At 39.3% G+C, this 25,390-nt stretch overlaps 1 protein-coding gene and 1 non-coding gene across 3 annotated transcripts in view; both read left to right on the top strand.

The window, feature by feature from the left end:
• DERA (deoxyribose-phosphate aldolase) overlaps positions 1-25,390 on the top strand; it is a 112,340-nt gene that overhangs the window by 44,173 nt on the left and 42,777 nt on the right. For both annotated transcript variants that reach the window (XM_027129508.1, XM_027129509.1), the window contains exons 4-6: positions 1,999-2,094; positions 4,286-4,420; positions 21,260-21,388. In XM_027129508.1, the coding sequence (XP_026985309.1) occupies positions 1,999-2,094; positions 4,286-4,420; positions 21,260-21,388 (360 nt within the window). The remainder of the gene's footprint in view (positions 1-1,998; positions 2,095-4,285; positions 4,421-21,259; positions 21,389-25,390) is intronic.
• LOC113632447 (U6 spliceosomal RNA) lies at positions 385-488 on the top strand. Its single transcript, XR_003437816.1, has one exon. It is a non-coding gene; the product is annotated as a U6 spliceosomal RNA (small nuclear RNA).

Genomic DNA, 25,390 nt, shown 5'->3' with positions numbered 1-25,390 from the left:
TTGAATTAAGGTATGTACTTGTTTTAGACATAATGCTATTTCACAGTTAATAGACTACGGTATAGTATAAACGTAACTTTTATATGCACTAGGAAACCAAAAAATTCCCGTGACTCACTTTATTGCGATATTCGATTTATTGCGGTGGTCTGGAACTGAACCCGCACTATCTCCAGGGTCTGCCTGTACTACCCTGTAAGGTTCACTTACATTTTTCTTCATCTGCTGTCCTGTTTGAATGCTGTAAAAACCTGGATTTTATTATCTGCATGAAATAAAACAGTTTCATTGGATCAAGGCCACCAAGTTTACTATTTAGGAATTTTTTTACAAATGGCACTATGTTAACCTCCAAGAACAATGTATCAAAAGTATTTTATTCCAGCGCTTGCTCTGGCAGCACACATACTAAAATTGGAACGATACAGAGGTTAGGATGGCCCCTGTGCAAGGATGACACGCCAATTCGTGAAGCGTTGCATATTTTTTTTAAAAAAAGAGTTAAACATAGAACATGGCACCATAAAACTAGAAGAGAGCATAGGCAAAATATTTTCTGACATAAATTGTACCAATGTTTTCTTAGGGCAGTCTCCCAAGGCAATAGAAATAAAAACAAAAATAGACAAATGGGACCTGATCAAACTTGCAGGCTTTTGCACAGCAAAAGAAACCATAGAAACAAAAACAACAACAACAACAAAAACAAAAAGACAAGCTATGGAATGAGAGAAAATATTTGCAAATGACGCAACAGACAAGGGCTTAATCTCCAAGATATACAAACAGCTCATATAACTCAACAACAGAAAAACAAACAACCCAATTGAAGAATGGGCAGAAGACCTTAATAGACATTTCTCCAAAGAAGACATACAGGTGGCCAGTAGGCACATGAAAAGATGCACACCGTCACTAATTATTAGAGAAATGCAAATCAGAACTACAATGAGGTTATCCCTCACACCGGTCAGAATGGCCTTCTTCAAAAAGTCTACACATAACAAATGCTAGAGAGAGTGTGGAGAAAAGGGAACCCTCCTACACTGTTGGTGGGAATGTAAGTTGGTGCAGCCACTATGGAAAACAGTGTGGAGGTTCCTCAGAAAACTAAAAATAGAATTACTGTATGATCCAGCAGTCCCACTCCTGGGCATATACCCAGACAAAACTATAATTCAAAAAGGTTCATGCATCCCTATGTTCATAGCAGCACTATTTACAATAACCAAAACATGGAAACAACCAAAATGTCCATTGACAGATGAATGGATAAAGAAGATGTGGTACATATATACAATGGAACACTACTCAGCCATAAAAAAGAACAAAATAATGCCATTTGCAGCAACATGGATGCAACTAGAGATTATCATTCTAAGTTAGAAAGACAAATATTACGCGACATCACTTATATGTGGAATCTAAAATATGGCACAGATGAACCTATCTACGAGACAGAAACAGACTCACAGACATAGAGCACAGACTGGTGGTTGCCAAGGGGGAGGGGATGGGGGAGGGAAGGATTGGGAGATTGGGAATAACAGATGTAAACTATTATATATAAGATGGATAAACAACAAGGTCCTACTTTATAACACAGGGAACTATATTTAATATCCTGTGATAAACCATAATGGAAAAGAATATTAAAAAAAAGAATGTCTAGATGTGTATAACTGAGTCACTTTGCTGTGCTGCAGAGATGGGCACAACGTTGTAAGTCAACTATACTTCAATTAAAAAATATAATAAAATTAAAAAATATATATATTTTATTCCGTTACGGTGATGATGAGAAAATGATCCACGTTGTCAGGAGCCAGAAGGGAATGTGGAAAGTAAAAACCTTTTCATTTGTTGCAGCGTCGTAGGGGAATTATTTTTTCTCTCATTTTGATTTCTGCCAATGTTGAAGTATAAATAATAATTAAAAGCACATTGTGTGACTTGAACTTCACATAAACTAGGCTGTTATGATTTCTTTCTTCATAGGCATTACTACAGCTGCCGTTTGTGTTTATCCTGCCCGGGTATGTGATGCAGTAAAAGCACTAAAGGCTGCAGGCTGTGACATCCCAGTGGCATCAGGTAAAATTTGTGGCTTCTGTTGTCGTTTAATCAACATGTTTCCCGTTCTTCAACTCAGACACTTTGGGGTAGTATCTCTGTAGTTTTATACTATGATTTTAATTAGTTTTATATATTTAATTGGTTGTATTTATCTATTATTTTCATATTTATTAATTGCCTGTTGAGTAGCAGACATTATATGTATTAATTCCTAAGAATATAGAACTGTATCTCTGTCCTTAAAGGAAACTTATCTGTTTAGGAGGAATAGTCAAGTTTAAAAAAAAATTGTAACACAGGACATGTACTATTATTTATATGTAAAATATAACGATAAAGATATGCAGAAGGTACAGTTGTAACCCCGAGTGGGTAGTGATTTATTCTGCAGAGGTTGACGACACTCAGTGGGTAGGGGGATGCTTCACAGAGGAGATAGTAAGACCCCTGCCTTGGGTCTTAAGGTTAAGGAAGAGTTTAGAGAGTTGATAAGCTAAGGAATGGCGTTTTAGACAGAGGAACTAGCACATGTGAAGGTGCAGAAGCACAGTTCAGGGAACTGAAATGGCTTTGTAATTGTAGGATCCTAAGGTAGGACAAAGGCAGAGCTTGGGAGTTGAAGCTGGAGAGGTAGATTGGGGTCAGATCCCATGGGGAGACCCAGGCCGTGGCATCTGGGTTTTATTTTGGTGACGGGGAAGATACCAAAAGATGTTAAGCAGAGACATACCATGATCCGCTTCATGACATAGTTAAGTTAGGGGATGGTCGTGGACAAATTATGGAGGGGTGAAATGGAGTTAGTTAGACTCATCACGGGCCACATGGGAGCTGATGAGAGCCACCCCCAAGCCTGAAAGATAAAGAAAAGAGAGTGTGTTCAAGAGTTTTTGACTTAAGATAGATGTAGGGACTTACCTGGTGGTCCAGTGCATAAGAATCTGCGCTCCCAATGCAGGGGGCCCAGGTTCGATCCCTGGTCAGGGAACTAGATCCCACATGCTGCAACACAGGCAGCAAAGATCTGGCACAGCCAAATAAATAAATATTAAAAAGAAAAAAAGATTACTGACTTAAGATAGATGGAGTAGGAGAACGAGGCGTGAGGGAGGGAAAAGTCTTACTAAAAGCTTCCCTGTATGTGTGTGTGTGTGTGTGTGTTTACATATGGATAGATACATATAAAATTAGATTCTCCTTTTAAAAAGTATTAGAGGAATATCCTGGTGCTTTAAAGAAGGAAGCTAAGAAAATCATTATTTTATTAGGGATACATCAAAAGAACCAGACTATACGGTATTTATATACAACCTATTTGTGAAGATTCCCAGAGTATTTGTTAGCTAGCTACACCTTTATCACCCTTCATTTTTCATTAGCCTCAGTCAGTTCAGCTTTTCCTTTATACAACAGGGAAACATGCTCTCCTCTAAGGTAACAGACCCAAGGAATTTAATAACATCAAGGAAACATGAAAGGTTATCTCTAGACACAGGAATGGAATTAATGATTAGCATGTTAAAAATGTTAATACTTTTTCCAAAGTGTCATTGTGTGTTTATTTTCCTTTTATTTATGCGTGGCCCTGCTCTTCCCAGTTTACCGCTGCCCCAGTTTTGTGGGCGAATTAGGTGCTTTTCCATCGTGCAACATCTCCCCTTTATTCTCATCTGCTTGGCTGTTCACTTTAAAATGGGCAGTGGGAGGAACCTATATTACAATTTGGTTACAACAGCTCTAAATGGGAATGAGTAAATCATGACAGTGATAGCCAACTTGGTCATGAGTAGGATCCAGAACTGACTAGTGTCCATCAAGACAGGGCTGTAGCTACTATCTTATGACTTTCACTTTGACGATGACATATCTTCTTAATTGCTATTTACTTAAAGCACCCCCATGAGCATCTCTGTAGCAACTTAATTTCAGGTCTTCCAAAGGATATAATACTAATATTTATCCTAACGTCAGTACTATATAAAGTTGCACTCAGTTTCTTTACACTTCACTTTGCAAGGTAGGCATGAAGTTCTGAAGTGTCATTCATGCTTTGGTCTAAATGCTAATTTTTTTGGTCTGAAATTCTTTGTTGAGATACTGACCAATTGAAATTTGTCTCCCTCCCTCCCTCTCTCCCTTCTTCCCTCTCTCCCTCCCTCCCTCACTACCTTCCTTCCTTTCTTTTTTTGTTTTCTTCTTTCTCTACTAGTGGCCACTGGCTTTCCAGCTGGGCAGACTCATTTAAAAACACGATTAGAAGAGATCAGATTGGCTGTGGAAGATGGAGCTTCAGAAATTGACGTGGTAATTAACAGAACCTTGGTGCTCACAGGCCAGTGGGAAGGTAAGCGCACACACATCCTTACCCAAGAGGGAGATTTGGTTCTTCCCTGGTCAGTCAGATGGCAAGGATCTGATAAGAGGCAGCATGGCGTGGAAGTCACTGTTCTAGATTACAAGTCCCTAGATCAGAGGGTGAATTAAGGAGAAAACTCGACCAAGATTGCTCATCCTGCCCACCTGCATGAACTTTTTAGATCCCTTTAGGTGATTAGTTATTTCCATGCAGTGGATTATTAACTTTTATTCTATTCTCTACTGTTTTGCTACTCAATACAAAAATCACTCCAGGCGAGTCTTTTATGCAGAGTTTATTTTAATATGATGGAGGAAGCTTCCCTTTTTTATGTTAATCTTTGTGGGTTTGGAGGATGTGGGATTATTAATTAGTCTGCTAAGTCTGTTTTTACTCCTGTTCTTGAACATAGCTCCTCTGGGTATTATTACGTATTCACCTTCGAGATTCATGATTTACTATCATGTCAGTTATAATAGGGCATTTCCCATTCCAGTAACAAGCTATTATTTTTTTGATGGAATTGATTTTACCTCTGCCTTAAATGTATTTTGTATACTTAGAGATTGTTGATAGCTAAAATAAGTACAATTCTGTATTTCAGAAAAATCATTGTAACAGGTAGTTTAAGTAAAAATTTTTAACACAGTCATAGAATTAAGCCAGAATAACGTGTTGTCTCTTTAGATATGTGAATATCAAATAATTGGCGTATTTTATTCTAATTACAAAGGTTATACCTTCTCACTGTTAAAAACAAAAGTTCTGACCAGTAATAAAGAAGTGGATGTTCTGCATAATCTCATCCTCTACAAATAACCCTTGATAACACTGCAGTGCACAACTCTGCAAACTTTTTTCTCTTCATATACACACATGCAACTCCCATCCTTCTGTTAAGTTTAAAATGAAAATTTTTAAAAAGTGAAAAAATTAAAATTAAAAATAGGACTATATTTAATGTATTTTTTCTTAACCTACCTATCGGTCTTGCCAATATCTCATGGATATCTGTGACTCTATCCATCAATCCATCTATCTCATCTTCTGTAAATTATAATTCCATTGTTTATCCATTAAGAATTGCTTTTGGTTATAGAGCAACAAAGATTCAGTCAGTGGTTTAAATGCTCAAGGATTTACTCTCTCACATGAAGTTGGGAAGTAGGTGTTTCAGGGGTGTGGTGAAATACAAAGTTCTTGGAGACCTGGACTACTTTTATCTTCCACTTCCAAAGAGTGTGGCTTCTGTCCTCCTACTCAAGGACAGTCCATTGTCTGTGATGGCTTTTGAAGCTCCAGCTTTTACATTCATCTCCCGGACAACAGGAAATAGGGGCTTGTCCTGTCCCCAAATCTCACACACCATCTTTGCTTACACCTCATTGGCCCTAAGTGAGTTCCATGGCCAGGCTTGGCTGCAAGTGAAGCTGGAAAAGGCAGTCTTTTGGCTTGGAATATTAGCTACATTCCCATACATTCTTTTTTTTTTTTTAAATTTATTTATTTTTGGCTGCTCTGGGTCTTCGTTGCTGTACGTGGGCTTTCTCTAGTTGCTGCAAGCGGGGGCTACTCTTCATTGTGGTGTGCAAGCTTCTCACTGTGATGGCTTCTCTTGTTGCAGAGCACGGGCTCTAGGTGAGCGGGTTTCAGTAGTTGTGGCACACGGGCTCAGTAGTTGTGGCTCGTGGGCTCTATAGCGCAGGCTCACTAGTTGTGGCACGCGGGCTTAGTTGCTCTGCGGCATGTGGGATCTTCCCGGACCAGGGCTCAAACCCATGTCCCTTGCATTGGCAGGCAGATTCTCGACCACTGTGCCTCCAGGGAAGTCCCCCCATACATTCTTAATATGTTAGATGGTGCACATTTCTGTGCCTTAACGGAAAGGAGTTGGCAGGGAAAGAGAGTGGGCCGCGTGAGCCAAACAGGATGTGATCATAAAACACCTCACAGCAAAGGTTGAGGCAAAACAACAATAACAACAGTGTTTAAATAAAAAGATTTATGAAGTCAAAAGGCACAGCTGTCTGGACAGCTATGAGGCAGGTCATCTCAGAGATTCCAGTAGCCCCTGGGAGCATCCCTGTATTCAAGGAGAATCCAGTCACACAGCAGTTCTGAAGGATCTAGGAAAACAAATGTCAGGCCATGCCCATTGCCTGATACTCCCATCTGTACTTACCAACATCTTTTAAGCCTTGCCAGGTTTAAATTCTTGACAGTTCACAAATATCTTTTCGTGCTTTTGATTTTTGATCCTTTTCTTATAGTTCATGTGTGCTTTGGGCAGTTGCAATCATTCTTAAATGGCTTATTTTAAGTAGATGTCCCTTGTCCTTGTATATTAATTCTGCTTGTCTGTTCCTTGTCATAGATTTCAGTTAAGATTTAAGGCCTAGAGTAAGAAAAAAATGAGTCAGCATAATAACTTAAAACAAATCTAGAAATAAACTCTATGTCATTTAGTTGGATAAAAAACTGTATGTCCTTTATCTTTTATTAAGTAGTTACAGATATAGAAGTATAGTTTATATTATAACTTGTGCTCTTGTCTCTAGAATACTACTAATTGGAAAATAAAATACAATAGGAGATGAGATTTGATGTAATTGCCTTTCCCTTAATGAACTAGAAATGGTTGTTTTTAAGAACTGATAATTTCCCAATAACAAACATTCATGCAAAATATAATAACACATCTTTGTCCCAGACCATACTTTTCTATTAACTCTTTTTATGGTGTTAATAACCTCTTGACCCAAAACAAATTGAAAAGGAACATTTAATACTAGAAATTTAATTCTAACTAGAAAACTGCAAATGTCTTAGGCCTTTTTTCACTGCAGTATTTTACTTAATTTCAGTTCTCAATTTGATTATGTATTGTATTTTTCGGTGTCATGTTTTAATATTAGCTCTTTACTAAAATATGAGCCTAACATTGATTTCTTGGAATTTGCTGATGGAAGTGTCTGTGAGGCTGTTCCACCTTCTAATCCAGGCTCCTCTTCTCTGTGCACTGAGGTGTGTAGGACACTGGTTAAAGCACAAAAGAAAGCATCTTGTTTTCTAAACCTGACCATTCAGAGTGTATCTTGTGACCCTTGTGTATGGTCACAAGGGTCCACAGTTTAGGGTATGAACTCAAAGGGGAGACTGGAGAGGGCTCGTATTCCTCTTCTTGGATTCTCCTTGACGACCATTTAAAATCTACTCCCTCAAACTTGTAACTTTTCCACCCACCTTGAGGCTCCTTAAGTACTGGCAGACAACCTACCTGCTGCTTCTCGGGAAAGGTAGAATCTGTTACGCAGGAACTTCTCGGTGTGCTTGCATCAGATCTACTCCCCTTGCTGCTCCTCTTCTCCTTCCTCCTGAATCCAGTCCCTGGGCCGTGCTGTGGCTCCCACCTCCTCCCATAGTTTCACAGCCTTGGGCCTTTTTTTTTTTTTTTGCGGTACGCGGGCCTCTCACTGTTGTGGCCTCTCCCGTTGTGGAGCACAGGCTCCGGACGCGCAGGCTCAGCGGCCATGGCTCACAGGCCCAGCCTTTCCGCGGCTTCGTTGTGCGCGGGCTTCTCATTGTGGTGGCTTCTCTTGTTGCGGAGCATGGGCTCTAGGCACGCGGGCTCAGTAGCTGCGGCTCGCCGGCTCTAGAGCGCAGGCTCAGTAGTTGTGGTGCACGGGCTTAGTTACTCTGCGGCACGTGGGATCTTCCCGGTCCAGGGCTCAAACCCATGTCCCCTGCATTGGCAGGTGGATTCTTAACCACTGCGCCACCAGGGAAGTCCCTATCCAAACATTCTTATCCAGTTAAAAAAAAAAAAAAAAAGCCTGTATGTCACCATTCCTCCTCATCCCCAGCTGAGTCTCCCTTTCCATTCTCCCCTTTGTGGCTGAAATTCTTAAAAGAGCCATATGTACTTGTTTCTCTTGAATCTGTTCTTTCCAAGATAACAATGCCCTGTTATTTTGCTATGCCCGGGAGATACTCTTCAGTCGTTTAGCTTTGTCCTGCAGCAGCAGCTGACACAATGGACCGTTTCCTCCTGGAAACACTCTCTTGTCATGGCTTTGGTGACCCTCCTTTCTTTCTTCAGGTTTTCCTCCGTGTTTCTGAATACTGCTGCGTCTTGTTTGCAAGCTCCTCCGCTTCTTCTGTCATCACTCAAGTTCTGTCCCAGCAAACTCTCAAACTTCTCAGACTCTGCACACTCTCCCTTGGAAACCTCCTATCCTCACTGATTTCGGCTGTTCCCTGTGCTGAGGACCAAACCTCCAGAGCACGGAACCCGCATCTGTCTGACTCTGGAATCCGTGTTCCATTTCCCTACCAAAATGATTCCCCATGAAACGATGCTTTTCATCGATTAGTTTCACATAAGCAGACATTCAAATTCAGTGAATCTTGACCAAAGCAGAGCTTTAGCCACTTTAGAAAGAAGTTCATTAAAAAATATTTACATTTCCCCGACTTTATTTACACTTTCTATTAAATACAGTTTTTTCTAGATCATTCAGAACTATTGTATCAGTGATTATAGGCACCTCATTTTATTTCACTTCTGTCTGTTGCACGCCACAGATTTTTGCAAATTGAAGGTTCAGGGTAACCTCGTGTCAAGCAAGTCTGTAGGCACTGTTTTTCCAACAGCGTTTGTTCACTTCATGTCTCTGTCACATTTTGGAAATGCTCAATATTTCAAACTTTTCCATTATTAGTATTATATTTATTATGGTGATCTGTGATCAGTGATCTTTGATGTTACCATTACAAAAAGATTATGACTTGCTGAAGACTCAGATGGTGGTTAGCATTTCTTAGCAATAAAATATTTTTTAATTAAGGTATGTACATTGTTCTTTTAGACATAATGCTATTGCACATTTAATACATTAAACTATAGTGTAAGCATAACTTTTTTTTTTTGCATAACTTTTATATGCACTGGGAAACTGAAAAATTCATGTGACTCGCTTTATTCTGATACTTGGTTTATTGTGGTGGTTTGGAACTGAACCCGCAGTATCTCTTGAGGTTTAGCCTGTATATTATCCTGGAATACAGTGACGTTCTTAGGGGCTACTGAAGTCTCCAAGGTGACTTGCCCCATAGCTAATGGTCCAGACTGCTGTGCTTTTTTTTGGATTTTGTATCTTTTTATTTAAACATCTTTGTTATTGTTGTCGTGCCTGGTCCTTTGCTGTTAGGCTTTTTACTGTCAGCTCGTTATACTGTCCTTCCCTCACTCCTTTCCATCTGGGTACAGAAACGTGCACCATCTAACTTATCGCTCCGGACAGTGGTTTTAACTGGATAGGGTGTGGAATGTATTGCTGGTTCTCAGAATTATCTGACAGATGTTTTCTGATTCCTTGCCCCAGCTCCCTTCCTCACAGAATCTAGCACATTCCCCTGAGTATGTGTAACATCAGGATTGGGGGTTGGATGTAAGGGAGGAGTAAGATTCTACACTGAAAATCACTCTAGGTGATTTTAATTCCACCCCTTCTTCCCCTGCCATCCCATAGTCCTAAGGAGAAGCACTAACTTGGAGCATCTTTTTTGTTTGTTTGTTTGTTTTTAATATACTTCTGGTTCTTTTTTTTTTTTTTTTTGGCCCTGCCAAGTGGCATGCGGGATCTTAATTCCCCGACCAGGATTGAACCTGTGCCCCCTGCATTGGAAGTGTGGAATCTTAACCACTGGACTGCCAGGGAAGTCCCCCAAAGCTTCTAGTTCTTGATTCTACATAGTTTAGGTGCCGCGTAATCGAAGCATTGCTGGATTTACATATTGATTAATTAGTACAAATCATATCTCCCATGTGTTGCCATTTATTTAATGGCAGTTAGCCGTGAACAGGAGGCTCTGCAGTTAGCCGTGAACAGGAGGCTTAAGGAACAGCGTTACTATGGTGTGTTTAGCCAGAAAGACATCTACTTCTGTGCTCTTGGGCGGATGGTTCTCCTCTCCCTGGGAAGACTGTGCTCTGAGATGAAGAGAGCAGCTCTCCTGTGCTGTACCGGGAGAGAGAGGGGGTACCTAGCTGGCCAGATGGGTCAACTGTCATTGGAGTCACAGACCCAGAACATACCCAGAAGGGATACATTGTGGAGGAAGAAGGGGGGTCACTCTAGGAGACCCGAAATAGTTGGTCTGTGCAGGGTCTTTGCATTAGACAGAACTTGGTTGGAATCCTGGTGCTATCGTCAGTAGCTATTTGCTCTTAGACAAGTTACTTAACTTCTCTGTACCTTCTGTTCCTTCTCTGTAAAATAGGAATAGCGGTATCTACTTCATGGGGTCATAATAGGGATTAAATTAGATAATGTGCGTAAATTGGTTATCCTGTTGCTTGGCCCAGATGAATCCCTCCTTGCCAACTGCGGTTTCTTCTCTTTCCCCCTCTTCCTCCTGATGAGGATAGTATGTTGTCAAGGGAAGTATCGACACAGCACATGCATTGAGTTAATGAGGAGGAACTCACACGGGTTTTAGTATTTATAATTTTGCCAATTTACACTGAGTCCTTGGGCAAACACTTCTCTCTGCCTCCATTTAAATAAGCTACCAGTGAGGGGATAAGACGTAAGGACTTCTGCAGTCTTTTAGAGCTACCACGGCCTGTGATTTTATATTTGGTGTTTTCATTGTCTGTGTATATTATTCCAATGATAAGGACTTGTAATACGGTATTTTTTATGATGATATTGAAGTTGACACCTCAGTTGCGTTCCATAAACAGTTCTTTGAAGAAAGAATTCACCAGAAGAGGTTCATCATCTTATAAACCTTATTGAGCAGGTTTTGAAAATTAAATGCATTCCATGTTCTGTAAATATACAAAGGTGTTCATTTTTCACTTTTTTATGACCTCTCTCTGTCTGCTGCATATATTTACCTAATACATTACCAGTGACATGGAAATGCTATCAGATTCAAGAATCTTCCAGGACCTTGAGCTTATTAGGACCTAGAACTGGCTTTAGTAGTTTTTGGAAACCCATTCCACACTGGAGCACCAGCACACATGACTCCAGAGGTGCCTACTTCTGTGACATTTTTCCAGCATCGTGTGTTCAGAATCACAACTGGAAATACTGTTTGTCTTCTGTATCCAGAGCCTCACGTACTTTTTTTTACCCCATTCAGTTCTTCAGCTTTGACTTGCTTTCCCACATTTGGTTTGTGGAGTACGTGTCTCCTGACTCTCAGGAGCTTTAGGGGGAGAGAATGAAATATTCCAGCCAAAGCCACAGTATCTATCATTGTGTTGCATGCATGAAGATCTTGAAAATCTTGACTCTGGGCAACTGTTTATTTTTCTTATTCGCTTATTTTTACAAAAGAAGGGTGGTAGAAAGAACATCTCTTAAAAGAAGTTAGGATTTTTCTTTGTTTTGGAGAGCTGTTAATCATAGTATCTTATGAGAAAAGCAATCTCTAAATCTATAGACACTTTTTGGGGAGGAATCACATAACCCATAATCTGTGCTTTCTGTTTTGAGGGTTGTTTATAAAAGAAGAAATCTGGAGATACTTACGGTAGCTGTATGCTTTTATTTTATTATTATTTTTTTTGATGCTATGATTCTTCAGAACTTCAAATACTATTGACAAAAATGTGTGTGTTTTATCTCTTGCAGGTTACTTTACTACCTCGTGTTTTAGCTCATCTCTGTTTTAGTCTTACAAGATTAATTAGTTGCCTTAGTGGATGAAAACTGTTCTTGAACATTTTGTGGCTTTTTTAGATTAAAAGGTTGCTGTATAATTTTATATTAAGTGTTTGACTGTACATATAATTATCTTAAGAGTTATTTTCAGGCCACTCATGTGCAGTGTTGAACATCTTTCCGGTACTCAAAAAATAATTGCTTAGATATGTTCGTTAACAATTATTTTTTAAGTGCCTTTGAATAGCATGAAATGTAAAGGGAAAATCTGCTTCGTGGCTTTTAGATAGGAGATACTGTCTTTAAACACTTGGATTCTTACTCAGTTCATAATTCCTATACATGAAAGCTTCACTAACATAGTTTTCTATGTCTACAGCAGTGCTTTTCCCAGAAAACTTAACAAGTTGCTAGCAGCCACAAAATTAGGAATTTGTTTTCCTTTTAGGTGGGAGCTGGAAAGAAAGAGGATAATTTTAGGTAGAGAAACGTAGAATGCTTTAGATGAGAGTTGCTGCTAACACGGGGAGGCAGAAGGTAGAGCCAGTGGTCGCCCTGTTTTGGATGCTGTTTAAAACTGATGCAGCGTGAGCCCCTCCACCCCCTGGATCAGCATCGTCACGCACACAGGCCATTCCCAGAGTGGCTGAGTTCTCTGAGTCCTACCAGGGACCACTCCACCAGCACAGCCCTGCTTGTTGTTCCCACTGGCAGTGACAAGCTGAAGGTCAGGCTATGACCTCCGTTTCTCTTCCTCAGTGTAACACCAGGAGGAGGGATGAGACGGGACAGACAGGAGACCACACCTCTGCTGGTTGTGCCGTTGTATTGATTAAGCATCTACAATGTAATCCATCCTGGGTTTCTCGTATACCCACTCTTACTACTCCTGAAAAACCTCGTTACCAGTCAAAACATTTATTATCAGGTTTTTTAATGTGACATCACGATGCCAGCCACTTCTCTGCTGTGTGTGTTTTGTTAAATTTTGCATTATTCTGACTAATTTGCAGTCGTGGTATTTGAATTCCATTTTCATTTGTCAGTCATCTTTTATAATAGCCTTCCAAATTATTATTTTTCTGGTACGTGAAAGAATTGTTCTTTCTTTTTTTTTTTTTAAGTGGAGAATTTTCTGTTTCTGTAATGTTTGAATTTTTAACAATGAATATGTACTATGAGTATGTGAGCAGAAAAATTAATAAATGCTCTAAGGAATATGTCATGATGTAGGCAAAGACTTAACTATAAGGGTGTTTGCTGAAGTATTGTTCATAAGAGCAAAAAATCTGAAACCTTAAATATCCAATAATAGAAAGATGATTGAATACATTATTTACGACCATGCGATGGAAGATTGTACAGCCATTAAAAATTGTGCTACAGACCTGTATTTATTAATTTGGAAAGATGTCTATGATATATCAAAGGGAAAAAAAGCAGGTTATAAAATAATATGTGCCACATATAATCACGCATTTTTTTTTTTTACAAAACAGTAGAATGGTTGATAGTTTCAAAAGCCCTCCCATGAGAAAAATACCAGGATGCTAAATAAATTACAACAGCATTTGTTGTAACTTTTTAACTTTCGTTTTTGAATAATTTAAAACTTACAGAAAAGTTACAGAAATAGTACACAAAACTCCTGTTTACTCTTCACTCAGATTCCCCAATTATAAAATTCTACCCGGTTTATCTTTTTGCCTTCCATCCCTCTCTCTGTGTGTAGGCAGATAGATATCAATAGATAGATAGATAGATTGATAGAGATTTAGATATAATTTTTCTTCGAATTATTTGAGATTAAGTTGCAGAGCTCTTGATCCATTACTATTAAATACTTCAGTGTGTATTTCCTAAAAACAAGGACGCTCTTATATGAAGCCGCAGTGCACCATCAAAGTCCGGAAATTAGCACTATCATACTACCATTAAATCCACAGACTTCGTTCAGGTTTTGCAGATTATCCTAGTAATGTTTTAATTAGGTCCAAATTCAATTGTTACATGTCTCTTTGGGCTTCTTCAATCTGGAATAGTCCTCGATCTTTCCTGTGTTTGAAGAATAGAGGTCTATTATTTTGTAAAGCGTACCTCAGTTCGGGTGTGTTGCATGTTTCCTCATGATTAGATTCAAGTTAGGTATTTTTGATAGGAATAACACTGAACTTTTGCTCTGTTCTTCTCAGTGCATTATTTCAGGAGTCCCAACATGTTGATTTGTCCCATTATTGATGATGTTACTTTTTTACTTGGCTAATATGGTTTCTGCCAAGTTTTTCCGTTGTAAAATTAATAAGTATTTTGTATTTTAATAGGTAATTAACATCCATTATGAATGGAGATATTTTGAGACTCTGTTAATATCCTGTTCCTTATCTAACTTTTACTCAGTTGTTTTAGTGTTCATTGATAATTCTTCAGTTATTACTCCGATAGTTGCCAAATGGTGATTTTCTAATTCCATCATTTCTTCTGTACTTACTAGTTAGCATTACCTTCTCCTCCCTCCCTTTCTTTCTCTCTGTAAGAACTCATGGATGCCTATTTTACTCAGTTGGTTATAATCCATTACTGTCACTATTTATTTTGGTACTCAAATTGTCCCAGATATGGGGAGTGGCAGCTGCTTCAGACTGGCTCCTCTGTCCTTTTGACATGTTTCCGTTTTTCTCTAAGACCTTCCTTGTAATTCTTATACAAGATATTTCTGGCTTATTTTCAGCTTTCTCTGCCCCAAGCTTGGAATCAGCCATTTTCCCAAGGAGCTCTGCTTCCTTTTATTAAAGACTGGTATTTAGAAACCAAGATCTGGGTGCCAGGTGTACTCATTGCTACAGGGTTGTTGTTTCTAGGCCTTCTCAGTGGAAAGCTCTACAAAATATGTGAACGTATACAATACACATACAAACACGCATACATCTGTCTATCTATCTATCTGTCTTAGAAACATGAGTTCGCGCGGATAACTTCCATTACAAGCCAACAGCACATGGTTATTCTTGCCCTCTCCTTTTCTATATTTATGCCTCTTTTTCTTGTCAGTGAGAAATTTTCCTCCCATTTTCATCAGTATAGTTACTTATTTGCTCAATTCCCTTGTATGTAACAGTCTCTCGACCGTGCAGGCTGTCTCCCTGGCCCAGTACTGCATACTCAGGCTGGCTGTGCTTACCAAGTTTTCCAGAATTCCCAACCCTCACTGGTAAGAGCGTCCCTCAATGTGTAGACAACACTTTGAGAATTTTTGAAGGAAGATGCTTTGAAAACTTGGAGGATTTTTAATTCTTTTGGGTAATGATTCCTAATGAGGAATTTTTTGGAAGGAGGATCTCTTGAACTTATTACTTCACTTGTAATTTCCTCCACATATATAGTCCTGTAGCAATTATATAAATCTACATCCTGCTGCTGTCCTTTCCTGCAAATGAGGAGGAAACCCACCCATTAGTTTTTTCATTGTTTTGCTTATTCATATTGAAAGGAAAGTGAAAGTTGATTTGATTATGATTTGAGATTGACTAGGTTACATTTCAGCCATCAAGTTGCTTTGATTTGCATATGGCATTTATCTAGTTTCCAGGGTGACTATTACTGCAATGCCAGGTGTTCAGAGCTACCTGTGCTTCTTGTGGCTTCCATGGTTTGTGTTGCAGTGAAATGGTTTATTTATTTATTTTTTTTGTAAGTAAGATCTGTAAATTCTAAGTATATTTTTATAAGTATTAGGACAGTACTTGCTTTGATTTGTTTTTTAAAGTAATTTTTGGATTTCAGAAACTACATAAGGAAAAATATAGAAAACTAGTATGGAATAATTAAATGCTTAGCAAATGCCTGGTACTCTTCTAGCTGCATGTATTCTATTTAATCTTCCCCAAAATATTTGAGCAAGCTGAAGCCCCCTAAGTAATTTAGGCTTGGAAAATTGTAATTCCTACAAGTTTACATGACTAGCAAGTAGCCAAAACTGTCTTATACCAGCAGTCTCTGCTATCCAAAGGAGCACGGGCGGCTCTGAGTTAAACAAAGCTAAAAGAAGTTTGTGATATAGTAAACTAGACTTCTGTTCTAGTGCCCCAAAGCGGTCGATCTTATGTTCTTTAGGAAACGTAGATCATGGTGTCCTCTGCTTTTGTCAGTCCCTTTGTGCTCTGAACGTGATAAGCACTCAGCAGAAACTGTAACAGCATCACCGCCACTACCAGCAGCAGGAGAACAAGTGACTGACGTTCCCTGATTGTTAACTAGGTGCTGGATACTGTCCTTAGAACTTTTAATGTGTAGTAACCTATTTAATGCTCGAAATAACTCCACAAAATATGTGAACCTCTATTATCCCCATTTTATAGATGAGAAAACCAAGGCAACGGTTAAGTAATTTTGTGCAGATCAAACAACACATTAGTTTAGAACTAGGATCTGAATCCAGGCCGTCGGAGCACCCACACTGTTGCCCACTACACCATACTTCCCCAGTCTTCTGTATGTGTTATACTGGAGTCGTGGGTTAAAAACTAACGAAAACAATTCTGATTAAGCTGAAAAGGGATTCATTAGGAGGATGTAGAGTAGCTCACTGAATCAGTGGGAAGCCTGAAGAACCAGGCTTAGAAAACAAGCAGGACCATGAAAGAGTGGGGAGCTGAGAATAAGCCAGCTGTGCCACAGGAAGAGTCTGCTTACAGGGCCACTGCCGGTGTTGCTTCCACCGGCCAGCACGGGTACCATGCTGCTGGCTGGTGGCCACTGGACTCTTGGATCGGCTGCCATTGCTGTTGCTGCAGTACTGATGAAAACCCCTAACTGTTCTTCATCTTTGCATCACTCAGTAAGATTCAAAGGACCAAGGAGAAGCATTCATTTGATGGAGCCCAGGCAACGCTTTAAAAAGGCCAGACCTGTTGTGTGCTTCTTGATGTAGTTGTCCTGGTATACTCTGGGCAGAATGGTAACAGAAACAAATAACAACTTTCCCAATGTTGATCTTTAAAGATTTAAGTTATTTGCTCAGAAAACCTTGATCCTGTTATGTGGTGAAATAGGTCAGTAAAATGATTTGAGGAGTTGGCAGTTAAAGAATCAGAAGGCACTAGTTCCATATTTGTTAAATCCAGTTAAGCTTGAAGTGACCATTTTTGGTTCATTCTGTTTGGATCGTGGATTAAAAAGCGTAAACTCCAGGTGGCTGATAATTGAGTCATAAAATACATCTGTTTTTTCTGGTTAATTTTAACTGTAGGTGAAGAAATTCACTGGGTCAAAAGGTAATATGTTTCAGAAAAAGGCTGGTGGTAATTTTGTTCATAAACATGCTCAGGATCAATGTTTTAAGAATTTTGCTATACAGGCCAAAGTTCACTTTAACAAATGCTGTGATAAAATATTTTCAAGCCTTATCTGATGGCTCACTGGTTGTAAGCACTAATCCGTATAGCAACATTTCGGTGCAGTACAAAGAGTGGGCTGGGTCAGGCCATGCAGCACGATTTGACTTTTATCACACAACATTTAGTGAAAACTCATTTTACTAGAATTCTGAGCTTGATGATTAAACTTTTTGAGTGCTTACAGTAAGACAGGCAATGTGTGAAGCACTGTATATATATCTTCTCTTTTAATCCTCATATAACCCTATAAAGTAAATATTGTTATTGACTCTTTAAGGATGGAAGTGAGCTGAGAGAAATAACTTGCCTGAGGTCACACAGGAAGTGACGGAGTTGGGTTTTAAATCCACATTGGTTTCACTCTTAAGCTTGCTTTTGATGGCAACATTGTACTAGGAAGAAAAATCATTAATTAAATCATAAGTTAACTGCACATTAGCCTTCTTCTTTTTTTAAAAAAAATTAATTTTATTTATTTTTTTGTACAGCAGGTTCTTATTAGTCATCAATTTTATACATATCAAGTGTATACATGTCAATCCCAGTCGCCCAATTCATCACACACCCCCATCCCCCCTCCGCTTTCCCCCCTTGGTGTCCATACGTTTGTTCTCTACATCTGTGTCTCAATTTCTGCCCTGCAAACCAGTTCATCTGTACCATTTTTCTAGGTTCCACATATATGCATTAATATACGATATTTGTTTTTCTCTTTCTGACTTACTTCACTCTGTATGACCGTCTCTAGATCCATCCATGTCTCAACAAATGACCCTATTTTGTTCCTTTTTATGGCTGAGTAATATTCCATTGTATATATGTACTACTTCTGCTTTATCCATTCGGCCGTTGATAGGCATTTAGGTTGCTTCCATGACCTGGCTATTGTAAATAGTGCTGCAGTGAACATTGGGGTGCATGTGACTTTTTGAATTACGGTTTTCTCTGGGTATATGCCCAGTAGTGGGATTGCTGGATCATATGGTAATTCTATTTTTAGTTTCTTAAGGAACCTCCATACTGTTCTCCATAGTGGCTGTATCAGTTTACATTCCCACCAACAGTGCAAGAGGGTTCCCTTTTCTCCATACACTCTCCAGAATTTGTTGTTTGTAGATTTTCTGGTGAAGCCCATTCTAACTGGTGTGAGGTGATACCTCATTGTAGTTTTGATTATCATTTCTTTAATAATTAGTGATGTTGAGCAGCTTTTCATGTGCTTCTTGGCCATCTGTATGTCTTCTTTGGAGAAGTGTCTATTTAGGTCTTCTGCCCATTTTTGGATTGGGTTGTTTGTTTTTTTAATATTGAGCTGCATGAGCTGTTTATATATTTTGGAGATTAATCCTTTGTCTGTTGATTCATTTGTTGAATTTTGTCAAAAGCTTTCTCTGAATCTATTGAGATGATCATATGGTTTTTCTTCTTCAATTTGTTAATATGGTGTATCACATTGATTGATTTGTGTGTATTGAAGAATCCTTGCATTCCTGGGATAAAACCCACTTGATCATGGTGTATGATCCTTTTAATGTGTTGTTGGATTCTGTTTGCTAGTATTTTGTTGAGAATTTTTGCATCTATATTCATCACTGATATTGTTCTGTAATTTTCTTTCTTTGTAGTATCTTTGTCTGGTTTTGGTATCAGGGTGATGGTGGCCTCATAGAATGAGTTTGGGAGTGTTCCTTCCTCTGCAGTTTTTTGGAAGAGTTTGAGAAGGATGGGTGTTAGCGCTTCTCTAAATGTTTGATAGAATTCACCTGTGAAGCCATCTGGTCCTGGACTTTTGTTTGTTGGAAGATTTTTAATCACAGTTTCAATTTCAGTGCTTGTGATTGGTCTGTTCATATTTTCTATTTCTTCCTGGTTCAGCCTTGGAAGGTTATGCCTTTCTAAGAATTTGTCCATTTCTTCCAGGTTGTCCATTTTATTGGCATAGAGTTGCTTGTAGTAGTCTCTTAGGATGCTTTGTATTTCTGTGGTGTCTGTTGTAACTTCTCCTTTTTCATTTCTAATTTATCAATTTGAGTCCTCTCCCTCTTTTTCTTGATGAGCCTGGCTAATGGTTTATCAATTTTGTTTATCTTCTCAAAGAACCAGCTTTTAGTTTTATTGATCTTTGCTATTATTTTCTTTGTTTCTATTTCATTTTTTTCTGCTCTCATCTGTATGATTTCTTTCTTTCTGCTAACTTTGGGTTTTGTGTTTTCTTCTTTCTCTAGTTCCTTTAGGTGTAAGTTTAGATTGTTTATTTGAGATTTTTCTTGTTTCTTGAGGTAGGCTTTTATAGCTATAAAGTTCCCTCTTAGAACTGCTTTTGCTGCATCCCATAGGCTTTGGGTCACCGAGTTTTCATTGTCATTTGTTTCTAGTTATTTTTTGATTTCCTTGAATTTTTTTTTTTTTCTTTTGGCCACACAGCACAGCATGTGGGATCTTAGTTCCCCGACCAGGTATCAAACCCCTGTCCCCTGCCGTGGAAGCACAGAGGCTTACCATTTGAGCACCAGTGAAGTCCCTAGCCTTCTTGAATTTTTAGATCAAGAGATTTCCTTGTCATTAGTTCTTAGTGGACAACTTTCTCTTTTTAGATTTGGTAACTCAATAAATGTCATTCCATCCAAGATTCATGCTCTGAGTTCAGAGAATATAAATTGTTATTGCCACATATTCTTTGGCTGTTTATACCATTCTCACATGTTGTCATATTGGATGTGTGGGTAAGATGATTTTGTCATAGTTTATGTGGGATGCACAGGGTAAGGTGGGAGGTGTGGCATCTCAGATGGTCTCTAATACTCAAAACTATTGATTATTAGGGATTTGTGAAACTATTCAATTCTTTCTTAAAAAGCCTGTGGGTACCTCTTGGAGGCAACGAACACTGGACTTTACTGTGCATCTTGTAATAGAATCCTTGCCTTTATTTGTGTTCAGTTTTCACTGTCGAGGTTCAGGTTAAGTTCAAGTTTTCTAGGATTGAGAAGACAAGTTTTGTTTATCTTATTATAACTTTCATGGTTTGACTGAGTTTGCTGACTTGAGACTAATTTTTTTTTTTTTTAAATCCAGCTGCTTTCAGAGTCCTATATGGAGTTCTAGAAAGCCAAATGTGCTGTTGGGGTCAGAGGTTAATAGATTCAAAGCTGCATCTCTGAATTCCTCTACAGCTGGATTTGTGTACATATATCCATCACTCCCTGGCTCAACACTTTTTAGTCCGATATATAGACACATACCCTGGCAGATAGTGGGGCAAGCTCTTATGTCTTTATTACCATTAGCAGAGCTCTCAGGAAAGGCCTGCTTTATATTCCAACAAGAGAACTTATTTTGTGTGAATGTGAGAATTAATAAGGACCTGAGGATTTTTTTCTTCAGTTTGCAAAGTAGCATACCCCTGTGTATCTGGTAGATGGATTTCTTTTTTATTGTAAGTAACCATCATATGGAAGCAGTAAAAACTATTTGTAATTTCCATGTCATTATAATGATATTTTAAAAGTTCCATGGCTCAGGACCTTGGGCCAGGGCATAGAAAGAGTTTCAGGATAGCAAACTAAGCATTCCTTGTAACAGGATGTGAACTGCAACAGAATGCTTGAGGTGATATTAAATTGGGGTGATTTTTAGAAAGTGACAAATGGTTTATGTTTCCTAAGTCTGAGATGGGTTCTACCAGCTCTGAACGGCTGCCAGGTTACGTTATCACTTGCCTGCTTTGTAACTGCCTCAATTATTTCCTTCCCCAGCCCTGTATGATGAGATTCGTCAGTTTCGCAAGGCCTGTGGGGAGGCTCGTCTCAAAACCATCTTAGCAACAGGAGAACTTGGATCTCTTACGAACGTCTATAAAGCCAGTATGATAGCCATGATGGCAGGTAAGCCAGGTTTTATATTGAAATGATGGTATATACTGCATTGATGTTTTTAGAAGGAATAAGTGAGTCAGAGCATTTGGCTGTTAGCTGCAAGTGCTGACCACTTGGAGTTTGTGTTGGTGGGGCGTCAGATACTTTATGAATACGTGTGCAGTGGGAAGTGTTCGCAAACTTGGGTTTCTTCCACGTTTTTTAGTGGCATTTTATCATTGCACTATCCTTGTAAGGCAGTAGATGGCTCTCTTGTTAGTGAATTGCCTTCTGTGTTATTCTTTGATTATTCATTCATCAACATATGTTAGACAGAAATTTCCTTAACTGACTTCTTCCCCTCTGTGAATTTAGGGTTTGATTTTTCTCAGAGATCCATCTCCATACTGTCTAAGGCAGCCTGTGCTTTGTTTGTGTTAATTTTTTCTTCTTAAATTTAGGGCAGTGTCTTTGTTTTTTATATTTTGAAATGTAGCTTGACTTATTCTTTATCTTTACCAACAGCATGTCTAGCCAGTCATACGCCCAAGCCTGAAACTTGGGAGTCCTGCTGGATTGCCTTTTCTCACCTTCATGTGAATCAGTGAACGCTTCTCGGGAGTTCTACTTTTTTACCGTATCTAATACGTCCTCGCTCCGTTCTGTGTGCTGCTCTCTTAGACCACTGTCCCTCCCTACACGGATCACTTCCGGTCTCCTAACCAGTTTTCCGTGTCTCTACTTCTGTCCCCTTTCAATCTGTTCTCCACACTGTTGCCAGAATGATCTCTTTAAAATGCCAGTTTGGTTATGGTACTGCTTGCTGAAAATCCTTCAGTGTCTCCCCTTCATTTTCAAGATACAATATAAATTCCTTCAGCCCGACTTTAAAAAAGGACCTTCCCAGGGAATTCCCTGGTGGTCCAGTGGTTAGGACTCCACACTTCCACTGCAAGGGGCCCAGGTTCGATCCCTGATTGGGGAACTAAGATCCTGCAAGCTGTGTGGCACGGCCAAAAAAATAAAAATAGAAAGGGTCTTTCTCCAGACCCTGCCTGTGCCTCTGCCATCGCCTCCTTTTCCCTGCATACCATATGCTCCAGCTCTCTGGAATTACCCGCTGTGCTCTGCACATGGCACCGTCCAATCCTTTGGAGTCTTTGTACCTGCGGTGTCCCTGCCTGGAATGCCTTTTGCCCAAATAGCTCTTGAACATCTTTAGATTCAGCATAGTTGTCACTCTTCTTGAGGATATTTCCCCAATACTGCTTCCTCCCCCACCACTTGGTTGATTATCCCCTCTGCATGCCCTCATAGTGATCTGTTAAAACCTCTATCAGATACTATCCTGTGACTCAGTATTGGATTTTTAGGTGCCCTACTAGTGGCTCCATGTTTGGAAGATACGTGACTTCTCAGGTCTTAAATCTGGGCCTTTGTTGTGGTCACCCTCTAGATTTTTCTACTCGTGCACTTTTTGAAGACTCAGACGAAGCATCGTTCCCTGGAACTCTATCAGCCAACTAGGCATTAATGAAGCTGTTACTCTGTTCACTGCTGCTGTATCCAAAAGATCTCTGCTCTGCTTGTTTTATTTAGAGCGAAATCTCTGAAAACCCAAGGATAGGGAAGAGTGGATCACTTTAAAGAGTGGGTCATCAGTTATGTTGGCATTTCAGAGGCCCCCAGTAATAGAAGGAACCTGGGCAAAGCCCATTGGAGTCTTAGGTAGACAAGTAGCCTCCCTTTTCACGCTCCTCACCAGGACAAGGGAGTTAGCCCAGAATGCCGGGATCCAGGTCACAGTGAAAGTATATTCATTCTGGGCCGGCAGCCAACCCTGTCCTACTCCCTGCACCTACTGCATAGGATAGGAACATGGTATTAGGTCCTCGTGCTTGGACACTTCTGTTCCATCCTCCATCCCACCCATCACAGCCACAAACAGAAATGTGACTAGAAACACGCTCTCCCCTGTTCCTGTTGGCTTGTATCCATGTCCATGTCATTGTTTATCTCCTTCATTTCTTCATCTAATCAGCGTCTATTACTGTGAGTAATATAACTTTGTCTGTGAGGTGTTTTACTAGATACGTTATAATAATATTTCTTCACCTTCACACCAGCCCTGTAGTTGATGAAGAAACTTAAGATGGAGAGACTTGCCTAAGGTTCACAGCTAATTGATCACATACGTCATTATTTGAACCCAGGTCTTCTGGCTTCAGGTGTATTGCTTTCTCAGTTGTAACCCAGCTGTCTCCCAAGGCACTGTGCTAGATCTTATCATGAATTAAAGGCACATCTTTGTGAAGTATCATGCACTTCCTGGCCCACAGTTTATGCTTCCTATTTTGTTAAGAAGGTACATAACATAAACGAAGTATGTTTTGAAAGATTTTTTAAATTAAAAACATTTATGGACTAAACTCATGTTTCATCCTATTTCTGTAGTATTTTTTAAAACTGTTTCTGTTTTCTTCAAAATCAACTTCACTGAGGTAAATTTACATTCAATAAAGTTCAAGTGTTAAGTGTATGATATGATGAGTTTTGACAATTTGCATATTCCGTCATACCAGAATATCCTTTGTTCCCTTTTGCAGTCAGTTCCACTCTTTCTACCTTCTGCTCCAGGTGCAATAACTGACCTGATTTTATCACTATAGATTAGCTTGCCAGTTTTAGAACATTATACTTATATAGTATGTACTCTTTTGTGCTTGTTCCCCCTCCCCCACCCCCGAGGTAATAGCTGTGAGATCTGTCACGTTCTATGTATAAGGAGTTTGCTTAGTGGCTTTTCATTGTACACATATATGAGTTGCTAAATTTATTGGTCTGAAGTGTTTGTAATATTCTCTTAGTAGTCTGATGTCTGTAGGGTCTATGGTTATGTCTCCTTTTTTATTCCCGATATTGGTCATTTTCGTTTTCTGTTGTTGTTATTGTTCTTTGTTTCATTTTGGTGGAAAATAGTTTTGCTAGGGGTCTGCCAGTTTTATTAGTCTTTTCAAAGAGTTCAAGTTGGTTGATCACACTTTTTAGATCTGATTTGCTTGGTTTCACTTTGGCGTCCTTTTTCTATTAATTGCTGAGAGGGCTGTTAACATCTCCAGATATGATTGTGGATCTGCATACTTATCCTTTTAGTTTTGTCAGCTTTTTCTAACTTTATTATGGAGCTCTGGAGCTCTGTTGTTAAGTATAGACACTTTTAGGATTGGTATGTTTACCTGTTGAATTAGCATATTCATCATTATGACATGTCCCTTGTTATCTCTGGTACTAGACCTTCGTCTGAATGTTCACTTTGTCTAATTTTTTTTTTTTTTTGCGGTACGCGGGCCTCTCACTGCTGTGGCCTCTCCTGTTGCGGAGCACAGGCTCCAGACGCACACGCTCAGCGGCCATGGCTCACGGGCCCAGCTGCTCTGCGGCATGTGGGATCTTCCCGGACCGGGGCATGAACCCGTGTCCCCTGCATCGACAGGCAGACTCTCAACCACTGCGCCACCAGGGAAGCCCCCACTTTGTCTAATATTAATCTAGCCACACCGGCTTTCTTGTGCTTACCATTTGCATGGTATATCTTTTTCCCATCCTTTTATTTTCAACCCATCTGTGGTTATATATTTAAAGTTATCCCTTAGAGACAGATTTTTAAAAAATTCATTGTGGTATTCTCTGCTTTTTAATTGAAATGTTTTGTCCATATACACTTCACATAATTATTGATATGATAGGATTTAACTGTATCATCTTGCCATTTGCTTCCTCCTTGTTCTGATCTATTTTTGTTCCTCTTTTCCTGCCACCTTTTGGGTTCATCAGATGCAGCACTTCATTTTTATTTTTTCTATTGGCTTTTTATCTATAACCTCTTTGTATTTTTCTAGTAGTTGCTCTAGCAAATTACAGTATGCATTCTTAACTTATCACAGTCTACTTAGAATTAACATTACACATGTACCATAGAGATAGTGCAAGTTTGGGTCCAGACCACTGCAATGAAGCAAATATTGCAATAAA

This window comes from Aethalodelphis obliquidens, unplaced genomic scaffold, assembly GCF_003676395.1.
Source record: "Aethalodelphis obliquidens isolate GAN/ISIS:26980383/991018 unplaced genomic scaffold, ASM367639v1 scaffold36, whole genome shotgun sequence".
NCBI classification, from domain to species: domain Eukaryota; kingdom Metazoa; phylum Chordata; class Mammalia; order Artiodactyla; family Delphinidae; genus Aethalodelphis; species Aethalodelphis obliquidens.
This window is presented reverse-complemented; position numbering and strand designations above follow the sequence as displayed.